Source organism: Anolis carolinensis, chromosome 6 (assembly GCF_035594765.1).
Source record: "Anolis carolinensis isolate JA03-04 chromosome 6, rAnoCar3.1.pri, whole genome shotgun sequence".
Classification (NCBI taxonomy): Eukaryota; Metazoa; Chordata; class Lepidosauria; order Squamata; family Dactyloidae; genus Anolis; species Anolis carolinensis.
Window position 1 is genome coordinate 113510176 of NC_085846.1, and position 21801 is coordinate 113531976.

Below are 21801 nucleotides of genomic sequence, written 5' to 3' on the forward strand. Positions count from 1 at the left end.
AAGTATTCTCTAAGGGCTCACCGTTCTGAGCGGAGCACCTCATTATTACAGAGGAACAGCATGCGTCGCCTCCATCGCCTGCTGCTCAACATATTGTTATCGAGAGGCAATTCAATTAAAACATCAATGTGTTCAGCAATCGCTACTGATGAGGCAGCAAAAGGGGAGGGGGATCTATATGGGAATATGTATTATTAACCTCGGGAAACAATGGCGCTATTGAGAGGCTCTCGGAACACCAGATTGCCGTCTCTGAACATTGACAGAGGGTTCCTCCCCTTGTTATTTGGAAATCTCAATTAAAAACCTGCTTTCTTTCCAAACCTTTTGCAACGTTGGTTTAATATAGTTTTAGAATCTTGTAAATTTGATTACATGTATTGGTCACTTTGTACTTTACCTGGACAATACATTTCATAATTGTACTGCGCAGGGTAATATTTCATTCTTCCTTTGTATGTCAAGTTGGTTATACTGGAGGAGCTAGAGCAGGCATGGGCAAACCTTGGCCCTCCAGGTGTTTTGGACTTCAACTCCCACAATTCCTAACATGCGCACACCTCCACTGAGGTATAAAGCAGACTGACTACAAAATGGAGTCTTGTGTCTGAACATGCTCAGTACAATCCCAAGTCTATAACCCCTCCCACACCACATGCTTAAGTGGTTGAGGGGGAAAAGGAAGGGGCCTGAGGCCAGGAATTGTGGGAGTTGAAGTCCAAAACACCTGGAGGGAGGGCCAAAGTTTGCCCATGCCTGAGCTAGAGATTCAAAGAGAGAATATTCTAATCTAATCCATGAATAATCAAATCCACAAAAGTCAAAACTCTGCAATGGGACATTATAAAAGGCCAACTTTTGGGGACCGAGTGACTGGGATTTTGGGATGGGTGTTCATGCATCTTAATGTTCAATGCTTCTAATGGCAGAAGCTGGGGCTAACATCGGGAGCTCACCTCACTCCCCGAATTCGAACCTGCAACCTTTTGGTCCGCAAGTTCAGCAGCAAAGTGCTTTAACACGCTGTGCCACCGGGGGCTCACTGCAGTCATGCCGGCCACATGACCTTGGAGGTGTCTATGGACAATGCGGGCTCTTCGGCTTAGAAATGGAGATGAGCACTGACAATGGAAACAGGAATCAGCCCCACCAATTGAGGAGTGGGTGGAGAAGATAAGAGAAATAAAGGATATGGACGAACTGACTTTTTTGTTCAGGAAAAATAAAGGCAAGATAATGAAAAGAACGAATTGGGACGATCTTCAGGACTATCTGGATAATTTGAGAAAATGAAGATTACGAGAGACAATTTTACTATTTTTTTTCTTTAGTAAAAAAAAATTATTATTGAATAATAAGAAAATATTATCCAAGAATTTGGAATGGAAGTCACATTTTTTTGTTTTTTGTTTTTTTGTGTGTGGGTATATTTTTGTAGATTGTAGACTTTTATCTTTCTCTCTTTTTCCTACTTTTCTATACCTTGGTTGTTCTCACTCTTTTGATGTAGTATAAATTTTTTTAATAAAATTCTTTAAAAAAAGAAAAAAAAAGAAATGGAGATGAGCACCAACCCCCAGAGTCGGACACAACTGGAATTAATGTCACGGGAAAACCTTTAACTTTACCTTTGAGTCCCTATATTGGAATAAAAATAAAGTTTTTAAATTGATATACAATATCACAACATAGTCACAAACCACAATCTAAATTTCTGCATTATCTCCTCCATCCATCCATCCATCCACCCTCCCTTCCTTTCCCAAGTTTATAAACGTCTTGAGGAGGGATAAAAATAAAGTAAATAAATAAACAGTTTCCAAATAAAATGCCGGGGAAAAAATCCAGGAGTCTTGTATTAAACAGCAAGAGAACCCATTAGAAAAGTAGAGCATGCAGGACCAAGCAATGATGAGAAAACCCTCAGGAAATGTGCAGAAGTTGAAAAGTGGTTCCACACCATTGGAAACCCCTTTGGGCGAAATCCTCGAGAAAGAGACAGCTCTCCTAATTACCGGAATGCGTTCGGCAGCCAACTTCTCCGAAAATTGCTTCGGGGGCAAAGGATCTCTTCCTTCCCTTTTGGAGAAAAATATGCTGCTTTCCATCTCCGAGTCACAATTTGCTCCATTGAGAGCCAATAATAATTCTTAGAGATTGTTTATCAAAGGACGAAAGGAGACCGCCTTGCACTTACATGACCAGCTAGACTTTCAAGGGGAAAATACACATTGTGACTGGTTCAATTTCTATTTTGAGGAGGATATTTCCCCTGCTTCTGCTAGTCTTTTTTTACTCCCACTTTGCTATTCCGGCCATCTCAAATTTATTCGTCTCGCCATCAGGGTGAAAAGTTAGCTGGAGGACATGTCATCCAATGATAGGTGCTGATGATATTAATAGGCGAATTTGCAGAGAGGAGGCAGAAGGGAACGTTTCGGGATGAGCTGGGCATTTAAGATTTGCAGGAAACGTTTTTGGATTAAGACTCTATGCCAGGCATGGGCAAACTTGGGCCCTCCAGGTGTTTTGGACTTCAACTCCCACAATTCCTAACAGCCTATCGGCTGTTAGGAATTGTGGGAGTTGAAGTCCAAAACACCTGGAGGGCCCAAGTTTGCCCGTGCCTGCTCTATGTGCATTGAACCATCACAGTTGAAGTAGTGTCGAACTGCATTAATTCTACAGTGTAGACCAGGCATGGGCAAACTTCGTCTCTCCAGGTGTTTTGGACTTCAACTTCCACAATTCCTGGCCTCAAGCTCATTCCTTTTCCTCCTTGGCCGCTTAAGCTGGCCAAAAGGTCACCAGTTTGGATCCGGGGAGCAAAGTGAGCTCCTGCTGTTAGCCCCAGCTTCTGCCAACCTAGCAATTCGAATACAAATGTGAGTAGATCAATAGGTACCGCTCTCGTGGGAAGGTAACGGTGCTCCATGCAGTCATGCCAGCCACATGACCTTGGAGGTGTCTACGGAAAATGCCGGCTCTTCAGCTTAGAAATGTTGATGAGCACCAACCTCCAGAGTCAGACACGACTAGACATAACATCAGGAGAAAACTTTTACTTTTACCTATGGAAGCTTGAGAAACTAGTAAGGCCTTCCAGAATTGCAAAAGTAGAGTCCACAGGCCATCATTTCTTCTCTTCTACCATGAATGAAAAACTTCTAAAGTCTGAATTCAAACCAGGGGGTCTTTACCATTATAGAATTCCTTGGGTGTGTAGTTTGGTGAGGCACTAGAACTCTTTGGGAGAAAATTCTAAGTGTCTCTCCCTAAACTGCAAAACCCAGAATTTTGCATGATGCATCCATAGCTATTAAAGTGGGATCTTAACGTGCATAATGATGCACGTTAAGCGTTTCCATCAGCGTTGCCTCATAAAAATCCTGTAAATCTCTTGGGAAGACAGGCGGGCAAATGCCAGCATGCTGGAAGAAGCAAAGACCACCAGCATTGAAGCGATGCTCCTACGCCTCAACTCCGCTGGACTGGCCACGTTGTCTCAAAGCAGTTACTCTACTCCCAACTCAAGGATGGAAAACGTAATGTTGGTGGGCAGGAAAAGAGATTTAAAGTTGGGCTTAAAGCTAACCTTAAAAACTGTGGCATGGACACCGAGAACTGAGAAGCCCTGGCCCTTGAGTGCTCTAACTAGAGGTCAGCTGTGACCAGCAGTGCTGCGGAGTTCAAAGAGGCACGAATGGAGGGCTTAAGGGCGAAACGTGCCAAAAGGAAGGCACATCAAGTCAACCGATATCCTCACTGTAGGGGAACATGCGGATCAAGAATAGGTCTCTTCAGCCACCTACGGACACACCCTCAAGACACCTCGGCCTACGAGGGATCGCCTAAGTAAGTTAACGTGCACACACACTGTAGACTAGGTGCACTTTGGCACCACTTTAACTGCCACAGCTCAAGCAGTGATGTAGTTTTACATGGTCTTTAGGCTTCCCTAAAGGTTGGCAGTTTGGGGCCGTCGGTCGGGCTGAGCTGTCAGCCCTAGTTATGACCAACCTAGCAGTGTAAAAACATGCAAATGTGAGTAGATTAATAGGTACTGCTTTGGCGGGAAGGTAATAAAGCGCCCATGCAGCTATGCCAACAACACAACCAGGAGGCATCTACAAACAACAGGTTCCCCGGCTTGGAAATGGGGCAAGAGCACCTCCCCATGGCCAGAGTTGAGCACTGCCTCCAGAAAGCCGGAGATGAAAGGAGAAGCCTTTACCTTTGTCTGTGTATTTGTATGTAATTTTTATTCCACTGTATGAAAAGCATTGAATGTTGGCCTATTTGTGTATGTTGTAATCCACTCTGAGTCCCCTCAGGGAGACAGAGTGGAATATAAACAAAGTGTATATTATTATTATTATTATTATTATTATTATTATTATTATTATTATTATTATTATTACTATTATTACCACCTGCATGAGAGTGCCGTTGCCTCACCAAACTACAAATTCTAGGATTCCACAGCACTGAGCTACAACAGTTAAAGTGGTGCCAAACTGCATTCATTCTACAATGCAAATGCATCCTTAGTGCTGTTATTATTCTTTGCTGTCTGTATGCTCTCTCTTTCCATCTCTTCTTGCTTAAGAGCGAGAGAAATTGCAGCCAGACAGCTGTGATTTAAATTCCACGGTCGTTTTGCGGCTTTGAGCTGGAATCCAGGGGCTTCTATCCAAAGCCACTTGTAATTGGATGACCTGAGCTGTTTCCCAATACTTTTGACCCATCTGCTTCCCTTTTTTTCTCTGATAACTAGTTCCCCCTCTTGATAGGGTTTGCATTAGAGAGTTTATTAAATTACCAAGAGGCTCTTCGGTGCCAGCTCCAATCTGCTGTGCTTGGAGCAGCTTGTGTACATAGCATAAAATGCTAAAATAAGCACAATAAAACCTAAAGCAAACAGAAGTCTCGACCTGACAAATAACAGAGGTGAATGGGAGAGGAAAAGGAGCTTGACGGGTTATATGCCATGGAGTGCAGATCTGTCTATAGTGTAGAACTGATGCGGTTTAAGACCACTTGAATTGCCATGACTCAGTGTGACACTATTTTGGGATTTGTAATTTGAGGAGGCACCATCTGAAAAGCAGATTGGAAATAACTCATTCCTCAAACTAGAATGATGATGATGATGATGATGATGATGATGATGATGAAGTTACCCATTGATGGAGGATGTTTCTTGTAAGCTTCTGAAAGCAGGTTTCCCTTTGGAAAAGCCTTTTGTGAATTTTTTCACAACTTTTGAAAACCTTATGAAACAATGGCCACATCATGTGGCAGGGAGTTCCATAAGTTTACTGTACACCATATGAAGCTTTATTTTTCCCCTTTTCCAAATCTATCTGTACAGAATGGGACATTTTCAGCAAGTTGGATGAAAGCTGGATGCCTTCGTATTCCCTTTTCCATGCATAAAAATATTTAATATATGAGGTAGCTGTATCTACATTTTTGTCATATAGACCAATGGGCCTTAATCAATATCCTTCCCTATCTTTGACTCTTCTCTACATAATAGCGATATTGAAAAAAAAAACCTGAAAAAGCCGTCTCTCCAAGAAATGAAACAAAGCTTTACAAAACCCACATCGTCACGAAAACTAATAAAAATTACTTGCTTTACCAGGGGATATTTGGGCTACTTTCAACAAAATCTCAATTTATTACTTCCATTTGCTTGTCCTTTCAAATCAATTTCAAAACTTGCTTCCCAAAATTGAATGCAGAATTATGGAAGATTGAACATTTTCAGACATCTCCGCTCACAAGCTTTAAAATGGCTTATAGTGTTTATGTTGGATTATGGGGAGAACACAAAGATAATATCATACTGAGGAAAAAGTGCAAAGCAAAACAAAAGTTGGGCATTCTGTTCTGTACTGACAATGAGTGCCTTTATATTGTAGAGGTAATACATTTTGACACCACTTTATAACTGTCCTGGTTCAATGCTATGGAATAGTAGGAGTTGTAGTTTGGTGATGCACTGGTACGCTTTGGCAGAGGGGGCTGAAGACCTTTTAAAACTACAACTCCCAAGATCTCATAGCATTGAGCCATGACTGTTTAAGTGGTGTCAAGCTGGATTAATTCTACAGTGTAGATGCACCCTGGGTCGTCTTCTAGATTCTGGAGAATCTCTCCAAGGTCCTATTTCCACAATAAAGTTCAGCACTGTGGACAGCTCCTTCAAAGCCTTGAATAAAACCCAAAGAGGATTCACTGATCCAATAGCACGGAAGCCCTTGGCTGTTGATAAATTAGGACTGGCACTTCTTATGCCAGCCTTCCCATTGCTAGTAGCTACATAGCTGTCAGCTTCAACATGACACTCTCCATAAAGAGAAGAACCATAACGATTCAAATTCAGCAATTGCAAGTACTGTATGTGTTTATGTATTAGTCTAAACTTATCTATGGGTCAATTCAAGTACTGTACTGTAATCTTATCAAAAGAGGAACCTTCTCTCACTAGAAATCAACTTAGACATGTATACCATATTACTTCCATTGTAGGACTCCATACATTGTAAGACTCACTCTAAGTTCAGTACCATGCCCATGAACAAAAATACATGGGGTACACCTACAATTTTAAGCAGAACCCAATTTTTTAGATGTTTATATAGGGAAAAGTGTGAATTAGAATTGAAGAAATATAGAACATACCAGGCATGGGCAAACTTTGGCCCTACAGGTGTTTTGGACATCAACTCCCACAATTCCTAAAAATCTACTGGTTATTAGAAATTGTGGGAGTTGATGTCCAAAACACCTGGAGGGCCCAAGTTTGCCCATGTCTTTTATATACAGTAGGTTGAAAATTTCATTTGGGTCATATGATAAGAAATGGGTTCGGAAATTCCGGAGAAACAACGTAAGATTTCAAGGACAATTCAGACGTAAGAGAAAGCAAAATGATCCGTTTGGTCTATCACTTTATCTCCGTGTCTTACGCAGAACAGTGCTGGTACATACATAGAGAGATACAGGATGCAATCCTATTCAGATGTTGCATCCTCCGCAAAGGAAAAAAAGCTCTTTCTCAGACAGGGAGAAATCCACCACAGCTCCAGTTAGCAAAACAAACAATGAAGGAGGAACTCTACTTATCTGTTCCCAGCTGTGGTTCAGAAAACCCTAGCAACAGCCATTCATGGTTTCTCCATCTCAAGGCCGGGCAACCGTAAAACACTTGACATGAAGCTGCCCTTGAAAACAGCTTAGATGCTTTTATGGAGACAGAAGGTCTCCTGGTGAAGGAAAGTAGCCTATTATAGGCTGAATCATTGTTATTTTCAAAAACCAAACAAGTTTTATATTCTTGGTTGAGATTGCTATGGCTTTGCTACTGTAATGTTCTATTCATGAGATCCCTGTCCTGGAGTATCTAAGAGAGAATGCGTGATACACATTTAAAAAAGTATTGTTTAATTCAGCAGGGGTTTTTCATGGGATTTTCAACTTCATTGTGCTTTCACATGATAGCTGTTTGTGTTCTTAACAGTGCTGTTGTGCCTACAACTGGTTGTTCATCCCAACTAATGTAGGTTCACAAAATCATCAGGGTTTACACATAAAGGTTGGCAGACAATTCAAGAATGAAGGATTTCAAGAGTGTTTTCCCACCACCACCACCATCATGTCAGGTGAAATTACAAGATTGTTTTGTACACTTTGCTCTTTATCCCATAGATAAGGTAAATTGGTATTGAGAAGAACTGGCTGATTGATCCTAAAGACACAAACAATCCTTCCAATGCTACTACTTTGCCTAAAAAGCCAGACTTTCCCAGTACTTCACGTTGAACAGACATCTGCAAACACCGCTCATTAAAATGTGCAAATTTTCTCCCCCAAAGCCATCTACCCATCTTAAGACAGTTCAAGTTTGAAACAACATTTTTGGGAAAAATCAAACCATCTTTATTCTTCTTCCTAAACTCATCCATTCACAGAAGGTTTCAAAGAGTAATGAGATACCAAGAGCAGCTTGAACATAGAAAAATACAACTGCTGAGATTGTCTGTCATGTTTGTATGGTGAAATTCCATATCTATGTACTTATTTAGTGGTTGTGTTATGACACCTCTTTGCTGAATGCCAACATTATACAACCAGGTCTCTGACGATGTTAAATGGAGAAAGCAGAGTAGTAAATGCTTCTGCAAATCCAGTGAATTAACTCTATTGATGAATAGCTACACGTTACCCAAAAATCCACAACTGCATAGCTGGAATCCTAGAGTTAATAGCTTATCACACAAGGCAGGCAAATCATAATTACAGCAGAACAACAGCGTCTCTGTCTGGGACCGATCACACAATGTTAAACCCACAACTGCATAGCTGGAATCCTATAGTTTGTAATAGCTTATCACACAAGGCAGGCAAATTGCAATTACCGCAGAACGACAGCGTCTCTGGTTGGGACTTATCACATGATGTTAAAAGCCATAACTGCATAGCTGGAAACCTATTAATGATAGCTGATCGGACGAAGCAGGCAAGTCGCAATGACAGCAAGAAAACAGGGTCTTTGGCTATGACTTGTTATGTGATGCTCCTCTCTTGCATTACTTCAGCTTTGGAAAGTGCTTCTCTTACAAGCACAAATAACCTGTTAATGACTCATTTTTTTGCAAAAAGAAGTGGCTTCCCACCAAGAGGAAGGACACCAAGGAGTTTATCACACGAAGCAGGCAAATCACAATTACAACTGGATAACAGTGGGACTTAAGATATGGAGTCATCCTTATTTGGTGTCCTCTAGAAGGTGCTTCTTTTGCAAAAAGAGACCATTGTGCTCACAAGATAGGGCACTGAGAGAGAATCAACATCATGCAATAAGTCCCAGTTGTGGTGCTGCTGTAACTACGAAGTGAAGGACTCCTGTGATAAACGTCTTATTCCTACCCCAGTCTCATTGACAACAGTTCTTGAGCCCTGAACTCACTACTCACAATGTTGATTAACATTTTAACTCAATCATGAAACCTAGATCACCTAGAACAGGCATGAGCAAACTTCAGCCCTCCAGGTGTTTTGGACTTCAACTCCCACAATTCCCAACAGCCTACCCAAGTTTTCCCGTGCCTGATCTAGGATGATAAACACAGATCACAGAACAAAACACTTTTCTGATGCTGTACTATAATAATAATAATAATAATAATAATAATAATAATAATAATAATAATAATAACAACAACAACAATAATAATCCTCAGCTGCTGTAAGAAAATCGCACAGACAGACTACAAACAGAGGCACAACTATGTGGCCCAAATGATTCATTGGAACTTATGCCTCAAGTACCACCTCTCAGCAGTAAAGAACTGGTGGGATCACAAACCTGCAAAATTATTGGAAAATGAGCACGCAAAGATACTGTGGGACTTTTGAATCCAGACTGACAAAGTTCTGGAACACAACACACCAGACATCACAGTTGTGGAAAAGAAAAAGGTTTGGATCATTGATGTTGCCATCCCAGATGACAGTCGCATTGACGAAAAACAACAGGAAAAACTCAGCCGCTATCAGGACCTCAAGATTGAACTTCAAAGACTCTGGCAGAAACCAGTGCAGGTGGTCCCGGTGGTGATCGGCCCCCTGGGTGCCATGCCGAAAGATCTCAGCCGGCATTTGGAAACAATAGGCATTGCCAAAATTACGATCTGCCAACTGCAAAAGGCCACCCTACTGGGATCTGCGCGCATCATCCGAAAATAAATCACACAGTCCTAGACACTTGGGAAGTGTTCGACTTGTGATTTTGTGATATGAAATCCAGCATATCTATCTTGTTTGCTGTATCATAAAATAAAATAAAATAATAATAACAGTAATAATACACTTTATTTATCTTCCGCTCCCCAGAGAGATCCAGTACCGATTACAGTACACATATATGGCAAACATTGGATACAATGCATTACACAATGACACATAATACAAAGACAAGGTTAAAGGCCTTCGCCTTTTCATCTCCGGTGCCTGGAAGCGATAACTCTGGCCATGGGGAGGTGCTTTTGTTCCATTTTTCCATATTGAGGAGTCTGTTGTCCATTGACATCTATTGCCTGCATGTCTCCATGGGGCACCCTTTTACCTTCCCACAGAGGTAGTACCTATTGATCTACTCGCATTGCATACTTTTGAACTGCTAGGTTGGCAGACGCTAGGGGTAACAGTCAGGAGCTCATCCTGACTTGTGGCTTCGAACTGCCTTCAATAGGTTTGCTCACTATTCAAAACCATCTGATACAAATGTAGCACAATGTCATCGCCAATGCCAGTGACACCCCACATTACAAAGATGCTTCTTAATGGGATTCCTCCCACTGACGCAGGAAGAGAAAGTAAATAATAGGTGAGCCTAGTTAGAACACACACCAAAGTTCACATAGTGGCCAATGTTGCCCAAGGGATGTCCTCCAGTGTGGCCAACTGCACCCTCCATCATGCACTCCCAAATAGCTGGAATATATTAATAGAACTTCTTTGTTCAGTTGTTGTGTTTCACCAAATGCTGAACACAAAGGGCTGCCCTCTTTTATCACCTGCCTGGAAGCATTTCCAAAACATTTGCCCTGGCCAGGAGTGAGGTACATGCAACCTTCTAGACTAGTCTTCAACTTCCATCAACCCTGGCCAGTGATAAGGGATTATGGGAGTTGATGCTCATAATTTTCCCAGGTCTAACGCTACAACTGGAAACAAGAGACTGGGTTTTTTTTTACAAAGCAATGTTTCTTGGCTAGATCATTTTCACAGACTTCCAAGTAATCTGTTTATATGATGCACCCCAGAGGTTAGGTTTTGTTATCAAAATGCATTCCCATTTGGCTGGTTTTTGCTACTGAGGCTCTTTTTTATTGTTATTTCAACTTTATTGCATTTTTCAGCACACTTGCAATAATCTCACCTGTCCTCAGTTGTCCTTTCCCTTCCAGCTTTCCTTAGGCTTAATTACAATTAAGGCACCAGATGAGAAATAACACATAACCGAAAATCTTAGTGCAACATTGCGAGTATTAAACTTAACTGTGGTTCCTATCCTTCCTCCTTCTTCAATCCTTTTCCAGCATTAACTATGAGCCAAGTTCAACCCTCTGCTTCATCATCTTTAACCATTAAGGATGCTGGCTAAGGTCATTGGGAGTTGTAACCAATGCAACGGATGCACACTCCTGGTTTAACATAATAAGGCATGATTTATGGTATGTCTGAACTAGGTAAACAAGATAAATCACAATAAGCCAAGCTCAAAGTCTGATTTCTGGTCCTGGCTATTTTCAAGAACAAACTCTGGATTAGGGCTATTGGGAGTTACAGTACAAAAACATTGGATGTATCACGAGCTACCTACTTTATCGAATAATGTCATTGCTTACTACCGTGTTTCCCCAAAAATAAGAAATCTCTTGAAAATAAGACCTAGTAGAGGTTTTGCTGTATTGCCAAATATAAGACATTCCCTGAAAGTAAGACCTAGGAGGAGGGAGCCACCACCGCCGTCAAAGAAAGGAATAACATCCCCTGAAAATAAGACCTAGTACATATTTGGGAGCAAATATTAATACAGTAGAGTCCCACTTATCCAACATTCGCTTACCCAACGTTCTGGATTATCCAACGCATTTCTGTAGTCAATGTTTTCAATACTTTGCGATATTTTGGTGCTAAATTCATAAATACAGTAATTACTATGTAGCATTACTGCAAATTGAACTACTTTTTCTACCAAATTTGTTGTATAACATGATGTTTTGGTGCTTCATTTGTAAAATCATAACCTAATTTGGTGTTTAATAGGCTTTTCCTTAATCTCTCCTTATTATCCAACATATTCGCTTATCCAACGTTATGCTGGCCCGTTTATGTTGGATAAGTTAGACTCTACTGTATATGACACCATCTTTTTTCGGGCAAACACGGTACTGCTCTACCCAATCAGTATCACCAGCCATTGGGGAAGAATCCGCTCTGGGTTTTAGTCTGAACTTTAAAGGCCCCTTTTACACTGCCATATAATCCAGTTCAAAGCAGATAATCTGGATTTTATATGACAGTGTAGAAAGGGCACCAGCAAATGATCTTGGGTGAGTCACACTCTCTCTGCCTCAGAGGAAGGCAATGGAAAATGCCCTCTGAATAAAGAAAGCCGTACACAAGAACATAAATGCGTTAAAAATAAGAGAATGAAGAGGAAAGGGGAAGCTAGTGGGTTCAGATACCCCAATCTAGTTTTATCTGTAATGAACATCTCAAGTCAGTCACGAAACCTAGTTTGCATAGAACGGTGAAACACAGATCTCAGAAGAGAATGCTTTTTCTGTTGTACCGTACTACAACAGGTTTGCTTTCAAACGTAGCACAAGATCAACACAAGTGCCAATTTCACTCCCATGTTGCAAAGCAGAAGGGCTGGGGGCAAGGATGAGCCATTGCGTGTGCAAAACCTCCCAGAGTGAGTTCTCAGCAGGAGGGAGATTTGAACAGAGGCCTTTCACATCCACAATTATAGCACCAGCATTCTCCTTTCGTGCCTCTGCCCACATCCTGTGCATTCCTGGGGTCTCTTGCTGAGACTGCTGACACGTTGCAATGCCCCTGCCTAAACTAGATTCCCTAAGGGTGCCTCCACACTGTAGCATTAATGCAGTTTGACACCACTTTAACTGCCTGGGATTTTTAGTTTTAGAGAAGGCTTTAGCCTTCTTGATGTGTGCCTCTCCAAACTACAACCCCCAGGATTCCATAGCATTGAATCACTATTGCAGTGAAAGTGGGGTCAAACTGCATTAACTCTGCAGTGAGGATGTACCCTCAACAATTAACGTGGAACAGGGGCTGGGCTGTGGCGCAGGCTGGTTAGCAGCCAGCTCCAATAAATCACTCTGACCAAGAGGTCATGAGTTCGAGGCCAGCCCGTGTCGGGGTGAGCACCCGACAATTAAAATAAAAAATAGCCCCTGCTCGTTGTTGACCTAAGCAACCCGAAAGGTAGTTGCATCTATCAAGTAGGAAATTTAGGTACCACTTATATGTGGGGAGGCTAATTTATGACACTATAAAAATCATCCAGCCGCCGTTGGAATGAGGAAGTTGCCCTCGCAGTGGATGATGAAGCAGCTGCTCCCCCTGTGGCTGGAATCAAGCATACCCTCAGGAAGCTGGAAAAGGTTAAATTGCCTCTGTGTCTGTCTCTGTCTCTGTTCTATGTTATATGGCATTGAATGTTTGCCTTATATGTATACAATGTGATCCGCCCTGAGTCCCCTTCGGCATGAGAAGGGCGGAATATAAATACTTTAAATAAATAAATGAATAAATAAATAAAAATCATAGTGCTCACAAGTGTACAGTTGGATGGATTCATAGGGATCTCATTGATTTTGGGCTTTTACTTCCTCTTGGTCCCAAATGGAACATTCAAAACAAAAACTGTGCATCCCTTTGAATGTTGTTGGGGCTATATCTCCCATCATTCCACCCCATGCACAATAATGGAGAGAGAGGCTGGGAGTTTCAGTCCAACACAAATCCCATCCCAAGGGTGTATCTAAAGATCTTGTAGAACTACAACTTCCATGGTTCCATACCATTGGAAGTTCAAGGGGTGTCAAACTGCATGAATGAATCTAGATGTCTCTGAGGCTGGATGTGCACTGCCCTATATCCTCGGATCTGAGCCCAGATTATCTGTTTATCCCAGCTTATCTGGCAATGTAGACCAGGCATGGGCAAACCTCGGCCCTCCAGGTGTTTTGGACTCCTAAGAAACTATAGAATTAATGGAGTTCAACACCACTTTAACTGCTGCGGCTCAATGCTATGGGATCATGGGAGTTGTAGTTTTACAAAGTGTCTCTCCAAACTAGTGCCTCTCCAGACTACAAGTTGCTGGGTTCCATAGCACTGAGTCACAGAATTTAAAGTGGTGTCAAACTGCATTAATTCTACTGTGTAAATGCAACCCAAGTTGAGAACACGGCAATAAAATGCACAGCTACACAACTTCAGTGGCTCTCTTAGGACCAAGAGATAGATTTACTGATTTCTTCTATTTCTCCAATGCCCCCTTAAGCAGGTTTCATTGTCAGTCTGTAGGTGCGGCACATTAATGCGCTCCTTTGGCACGGCGCCTTCCTGCAAATTAGACTTGCATTTCAGAACATCCTGTTCTGGTCTGGGATGGCGGCACTGAGCACTCCCGTGTCAAAGTAGCATGCCTCCGCTTTGGGTTTTAGTCCAACATTTAAAGGAGAAACCAAGAAAGATTTCATTTGAGGGACAAGGCAGGATCTACACTGCTCTAAATCCCAGGATCTGATCCCAGATTATCTGCTTTGAAGTGGATTATATGAGTCTACACCAGGCATGGGCAAACTTGGGCCCTCCAGGTGTTTTGGACTTCAACTTCCACAATTCCTAACAGCCGGTAGGCTGTTAGGAATTGTGGGAGTTGAAGTCCAAAACACCTGGAGGGCCCAAGTTTACCCATGCCTGGTCATGATATACAGTATTTAACTCCAAATATACATGCTGTGGTTGCACAAAAAGGAAATTTTTTTATCACATTTGGCGAACCTGTGACAAAGCTAAGAAATATTCCCAGCTGATATAATTGCTGGTGCAAGGCATTTTCAAAATGAGAATGCATCTAAAACCAGAGTTGTTTGTATCGGGGTTTTGAAATGATCAAATTAAGCGCATGGATTTTAACGTTTTTCATAATACTGTCCTGGCAGCAAAGCTATTGTATTGTCAGACGTAGAAGAATATTGATCTTTTTCTCCCAAAAGAACAGTGCATTTTGAAGGTTCATTGAAATGCCAGAAATGAATAGACTTTGATCAGAGAGAAGTCTCTGGACAACTTTTTAATTTTTTTTTAAAGAAGTGAAGATTATGCTTCCAGTGTATGAAGATTGTCTTTTTAAATTTGACTATGAAGCAAATGCTTATATATTCAGGTTGTTGTGAGTTTTCCGGGCTGTATGGCCATTTTCCAGAAGCATTCATTCCTGATGTTTCACCTACATCTATGGCAGGCATCCTCGGAGGTTTAGAGGTGTTGGAAACTAGGCAAGTGGGGTTTATATATTTGTGGAATAATGTCTGTTGGAAACTAGGCAAGTGGGATTTATATATGCTGGACCACTCTAACAACTACACAGAATACACAGAGAAGCCATCGAAATCCATATGACAATTTCAACAAAAAGGAAATCATGAAAATGAACAAAATCAGACTACCAGTATTAAAAAAAACCCTCTAAAATCAGGACAATAAAACAAAACAAAACAGGGCCAGCTAACAAAGGCAGGAAGCAGCCAGGCTTTGAATTTACAAGGCTATTCAATGCTAATCAATGTGGCCAATTGCAACATTCACACTTGCCTCAAACAGACAAAAGTTCTTTCTCCCACCCTGGACATTATTCCATAGATATATAAACCCCACTTGCCTAGTTTCCAACAGACCTCACAACCTCTGGGGATGCCTGCCATAGATGTGGGTGAAAGGTCAGGAGAGAATGCTTCTGAAACATGGCCAAGGCCCAGAAAACTCACAGCAACCCAGTGATTCCGGCCATGAAAGCCTTCGATAACACATTGCATTTTTTAATTTGACTATGAAGCAAAAGTTGAAATGTTAGTTAAGTAGTAATAAGTTTATATATTTGCTGGAGATAGGGATACAGGACCCCTGTAAAAGAGGAAAAACCATTAATAACACTCTTTAAAACCAAGAGAAGACTTCTGTAAGAAGGTATTCTCTGCGAACACAACACTTGAAAATGCCATTAGCCACAGATGCAGGCAAAACGTCAGGAGAGAATGCTGCTGAAAGATGGCCATACAGCCCGAAAAACTCACAGCAACCCAGTGATTCCGGCCATGAAAACCTTCAACAACACATCACTATTTGTATCCCGCTTTATCTCTCTAACAAGGAGACTCAAAGCTACTCACAATAAAAGCAATACAATATAATGTAAAATATACAGGCATTAAAGTATTATTAGCTGTATTTAAAATAAACAGTTAAAACCATTAAAACCAATCGAAAACCTATTCATATCAACCACAGCATTCCCTGACTTGTGATCTTAAAAACTTCCTTCTCAAAAAACCTGCCTTAATAATAAGGTTTCATCCCAGTTTGGGTCCCCAGATGTGATTGAACGATAACTCCCATCACTTTTGCCATGCAGACTGGGGATAATGGGAATGGCAACCCAGCAGCATTAGTGGTTCTGAGGTTGGGGAAAGGTTAAAGGGCGTTTTAAAGTCAGGCATCAGATCCACAAGCCTTGCATCTTAATTCAAGCCTCACTCTCTTGACTAAACAGAACAGATGTTCCTGGATCACAACTCCCATCAACTCTAATGATGCTCAATGATGTGGAGTTAGAGGGCCACATAAAATGACAAGGCAAGATTTGGCCCATGGGTGTTGATTTTCACACATATGCTCTAAGTATCGTCCTATCTCTTAAATGGTTGCAACCCACATTTCTTTTTTTCAGCCCTCCATGTTGGCTCAATTTCCCCACTGTATTCAGAAACATGTGTAAAAGGGAATGTTCAAAATACAGCAAATCGTGACATTCAGAGGTAAAAACTAGACACATTTTATGCATATCCAAAACCAGAAATATTTCCGCTATTTTTTCTAACGCAAATACTAATGTTCTATATTCAACTCATGCTTAAAGTCACTGCTACATTTGGTATTTGCCAAATCTGATGGCAAATATAGGACAGTTTTTTCCCGAAGGCTCAAAGCTGGCTGACCAAAACCTAAAAAGGCATTACTCAGTCCTGTATGAAACATCCTGAGATTTATTTGGAAATGGGAGATTTCTGATAAAATAATCACAATTTGATGTAAGGCAGCAACACTTCACTATGGAACCGACAAAGCCGCACATGGGTTATTATGTCAAACTATTAAAAGAAAACAAATAGGTACTTAATAAATGAAACCAATCATTCCACACTGTGTTACTTAGCTATTTTTACGACTACTGGTCAGGAGTTTGTATCAATACCTGCATCAATACCGTATTGACTAACATTTAGCTAACATGCCAATGGGATCCTCCATGAAAAAGAGAACTTTGCTACATTTCGGAGAGTTACAAATGTAACACAGCATGAGGTTTTTTTGGATTTTAGTCCTGTGTTACATGAAAGCTCATGCAAGGCAAATCTGGGTGAAATGTCATAGGATCCATCGGAACAGCCTAACAGAAACTAACCATGCTCTTCACTGGTGTACATTGCAATTTTTTGTGCTTGAAAAACTTCTAGGTTTTGTCTTCCCGAGAGATAAAACAGAACTAAGTCAATGAACCCAAAGCAAGTCGAATTCTCTGAGGACAACATAGGGCTAAATCAATGAACCCAAAGCCAATCAAACTCTCCAAAGACAAGACAGCGCAAAGTCAATGAACTCGGAGCAAAACCAGTCACCGAAAGAAGGAATTTCTGTGCCGATCTTTGGGAACACAATGACCCCATTCCCGGAAAAAGCATGCAAAAAGGAAGCCTTATTTATATAATGCTTCCAAATGAAGCTCTTCTTTCAAAATGTGTGTCTAGGGACAGCATCTCTGCAGAAGAGAAGGGGAAAAAAGAGTTTTCCGGACTTACGTGTGGTGTTGTATTTGACTCCGTTGATGAACTCCGGACAAGGTCTCTCCACCAATTCTCCGGCGCCCGTCTTTGGCCAGCAAGTCCTAATCTGGTCGATGGTGGCATTGCAGTAAGGACCTTCAATTTGTATTTAAAAGGGAGACAAAAGAAAAACAGTGACTCACAAGGCACAGCAAAAGAAACAATGACCCCCCAAAATGCCTACCCGCTTTCCTCCCTACCATCAAAGCCATCGTGAATCATATCCAAAAGGCTGCAGTTAGCATCCAATTCCTCAATGAAGTATTGGAGGATGATAGTCTCGTTCATCGCTGTCCGGCCCTGGAGTGTGCCAAATTGGAGCGGAAAGACAGCACGAGCCGGTCCCACTTCTTCAAGTCCCTTTCTTTGTTTCTCCCTGCCTTGTTCTCTGCCGATTAAAGTGTGGCAATCTCTCCCTTGTGCTCTTGTGAACACATCGCTCTCTTTTTTTCTCTGCCTCTCTCTGCTATCTTGGAGGGTGGGCGGGTTGAGAAGAGCAACAACCCTCCAAGCGCTCTGGCTTTAAACAGCAGCTCAGGAGCCAATAAAATCTCAGCCGGTGCCCAAGGAAAGGGGCGTCCTGCCTTGGTTGATGCCTTTTCCTCTCCTACCTTCTCAGTTGGCATCTATTTCTACAGAGGCAGCAGAGAGAGGCAGTGAACCAACCAGCCCTGAGCCTCTGCAATTTTATCATCTGCAATGATTGCTTCGATTATCATCCCCGGAGCGATCAACAGGGGATGCCAAGATGGGATCAAAGAGAGCGGGGGTGGGATGCAGAGCGCCCGTCACGAGATGGGGTTCATACAATCATACAGTGGGAAGAAACCCCAAGGGTCAACCAGTCTAATCCCATTCTTCTGGGCAGGAAGACACAATCTAAACCCTCCTGATAGATGCCCATCCAGTCTCTACTTAAAAAACTCGAGAAGGAGAATCCATCGGACAACCAGACCATCCATATTCCATTATAGTTGGAAGGGGTCCCCAAAGACCATCCAGTTCATTCCCATTCTTCCAGGCAGGAAGACACAATCCAAACCCTCCTGACAGATGCCCATCCATCCTCTACTTAAAAAACTCAAGAGAAGGAGAATCCATCGGGCAACCAGACTGTCCATATTCCATTATAGTTGGAAGGGATCCCCAAATATTATTGAGTTCAATCCCATTCTTCCAGGCAGGAGGACACAATCTAAACCCTCCTGACAGATGCCCATTCAGCCTCTACTTAAAAAACTCCAGAGAAGGTGAATCCATCAGACAACCAGATTGTCCATATTCCATTATAGTTGGAAGGGGTCTCCAAAGGCCATCCAGTTCAATCCCATTCTTCCAGGCAGGAAGACACAATCCAAACCCTCCTGACAGATGCCCATCCAGCCTCTACTTAAAAAACTCCAGAGAAGGAGAATCCATCCGACAACCAGACTGTCCATATTCCATTATAGTTGGAAGGGGTCCCCAAAGATCATCCAGTTCAATCCCATTCTTCCAGGCAGGAAGACACAATCCAAACCCTCCCGACAGATGCCCATCCAGCCGTGGCTTAAAAGCCTCCAGAGAAGGAGACTCCACTGGACTCTAAAGCATCAGATTCTAGTGCCAAACATCTTTTATCATCAGGAAGTTCTTCCTACGTTTTGCAGTTTCTCAAGTCGCTCCTGACACACACAAAAAATAACTTGTTCCACTGTGTCCTAGTCTCCAGAGCTGGAGAAAACAAGCTTTCCTCAGTGGTCAATCTTTGCAAATATTTAAACATGAATCTAATGTCCAGTCTCTGCCTTTTTTTCTCCAAGCTGGACATTCTGGAGATTCCACCTAAACATTAGGAAGAACACCTTGATAATCAGTTTCACAATGGAATATGTTGCCTTAGAATCTGGTGGCATCTCTTTCTCTGGAGGTTTTTAAGCAGAGGCTGGATGGACATCTACCGGGGGGGGCTTGGATTGTGTCTTCCTGCCTGGCAGACGTGATTTGGGCTAGATGATCTTTAGGGTCCCAGCAAGTCTAGATTCTATATGGATTCTACACAACAGAGAAGCAAGCAAATGAATCTGAAACACAGCACCAACCAGTAGTGATGCTGACATCCACCCCAGAGCAGCGGTGGTGCAATGGGTTGAACCTTTGTGCTGGCTGAACTGCTGTCCTGAAGGTTGGGTCGCTGACCTGAAGGTTGCCAGTGAGTTGGGGTGAGCTCCCATCTGTCAGCTCTAGCTTGTGGGGACATGAGAGAAGCCTCCCAGCTAACAAGTCTCAGCGTCCCCTGCACAACGTCTCTGTAGACGGCCAATTCTCTCACACCAGAAGCAACTTGCAGCATGTTCTCAAGTCACTTCTGACATGATTTTAAAAAACCCAAGAGTTTACATGGTGCTTTGTGGTTGCTAAGACACAATATCCTGCCCTCCTCATTGCAAACATACAAGTACAAGCCTTGAACTTCTGATCACATAGGCATCCCATAATTTCCCCCCTCTTCATGCAAGCATACATCTCTGCATTGTGCAGGTCCAGTTTCCTAATAGCCTGAATAATGACAGGATTTTGGGGAAGCTTGGATTGTTAGCAGTCTTGCCTCAAGATTTTGTTAACATACCAGATATACCACAGTGCACTCGATTCCCTTCCTGCCTGGGAATAAAGAACAGGGAGCAAAGTCATTCACTGTTTGGCTAACTGGAAGCAGACATCTCCAAGTGCAGAAAATTTCTTTGGAGAGGATTATTGTGTGCTTTCAAGCTGACCCTATCATAGTGTTTTTCGTTGCAATATGTGTTTAAAAGTGGGTTTGCAATTGCTTTCCTCTGTGGCCGAGAGAGAGTGACCTGTCCAAGGGTATCCAGTGGGTTTTAGTTGAACGAGGATTAGTCCAGAACTCAAACCATTACCTTTCTGAAAAACATTCAGTCAGCACAACTAAGAACTGGAGGATACAGCAAATTACAACCCAGAGAAGTAACTTTTCCAAACTCTGTTCAGAAGCTAAGAAGGGCTGCAGTAGTTTGTTTTTCCTTGGGATAAGGATAAGATTTTGCTCCTTCCTCTCTTCTTTTCCTGCTGAGTGCAATGAATACGCACTACCATTGCCCATTTGTATTCAGTTGCAGCATTTGAAGAAAGCTGAGAACAACAGAGAAAAGTGGGAGAAACTGGGACATTTTAGAAGCAACCCTAAAAGTAGGATGGCAGGTGAACACCGGTAATTGGGACAGTTGTTCATTTCAAAGTCTTGGAAGCTCCGATAACTTAACCTGGAGTGGATGTAAACTGGAGAATTAATGCAACTTGAAAACACTTTAACTACTTTGGCTCAATACTATAGAATCATGGAAGCTATAGTTTTATAAGATCTTTAGCCTCACCAACCTACAACCTCCCAGGAGTGCATAGCATGGAGCCAAAGCAGCTAACTAGGTGTCAAACTGCATTGATTCTACAGTGTAGATGCACTCCTGGAAACCAAGTCTAAATGCACAGTTCTTTCAAGCAGGCAAAAGCTGAGCGTTTCTAGTTCTCATAACACATTCTTGATGGTTTCTGAAGCTCCATATTCCTTTTCAGTTCTAGTGTCATGTCACATTAAAGGGTTTGTGTTGTTGAAGGCTTTCATGACTGGAATTACTGGGTTGCTGAGTTTTCTGGGATATATGGCCATGTTCCTGAAGCATTCTCTCCTGATGTTTCACGCACATCAATGACAAGCATCCTCAGAGATTGTGAGTTCTGTTGGAAAACTATGCCAAGTGAGGTTTATATATCTGTGGAAGGCCCAGGGTGGAAGAAAGAACTCTTGTCTGTTTGAGGCAAGTATTGACCAGCTTGATTAGCACTGAATAGCCTTGCAGCTTCAAAGCCTGGCTGGTTCCTGCCTGGGGGATCCTTTGTTGGGAGGTGTTAGCTGGCCCTTATTTTTTCCTGTCTGAAATTCCACTTTCTTCTGAGTGTGAGAGGATCAACTCAATTTTCACGCTCACCTCCAGTATCCCCTAAGCCAGCATGGGGATGGTGGGAGCTGCAATGTAAAAAGATAAAGCTCGATCCCAAGCCCTGTTTCAGAGCCCTCAACGCT

The 21801-nt window shown here is 42.1% G+C and overlaps 1 protein-coding gene across 2 annotated transcripts in view; it reads right to left on the reverse strand.

Moving 5' to 3' along the window:
• crhr2 (corticotropin releasing hormone receptor 2) overlaps window positions 1-21801 on the reverse strand; it is a 184177-nt gene that overhangs the window by 99394 nt on the left and 62982 nt on the right. Inside the window, exons 1-2 of one of the 2 annotated variants that reach the window (XM_003221875.4) lie at window positions 17921-18357; window positions 17697-17816 (exon numbers count right to left, since the gene is read on the reverse strand). In XM_003221875.4, coding sequence (XP_003221923.1) covers window positions 17697-17816; window positions 17921-18008 — 208 coding nt within the window. In that variant the 5' untranslated portion in view covers window positions 18009-18357. Of the gene's footprint in view, window positions 1-17696; window positions 17817-17920; window positions 18358-21801 lie in introns of those variants that run through there. The other variant, XM_008112212.3, reaches the window with a different exon arrangement.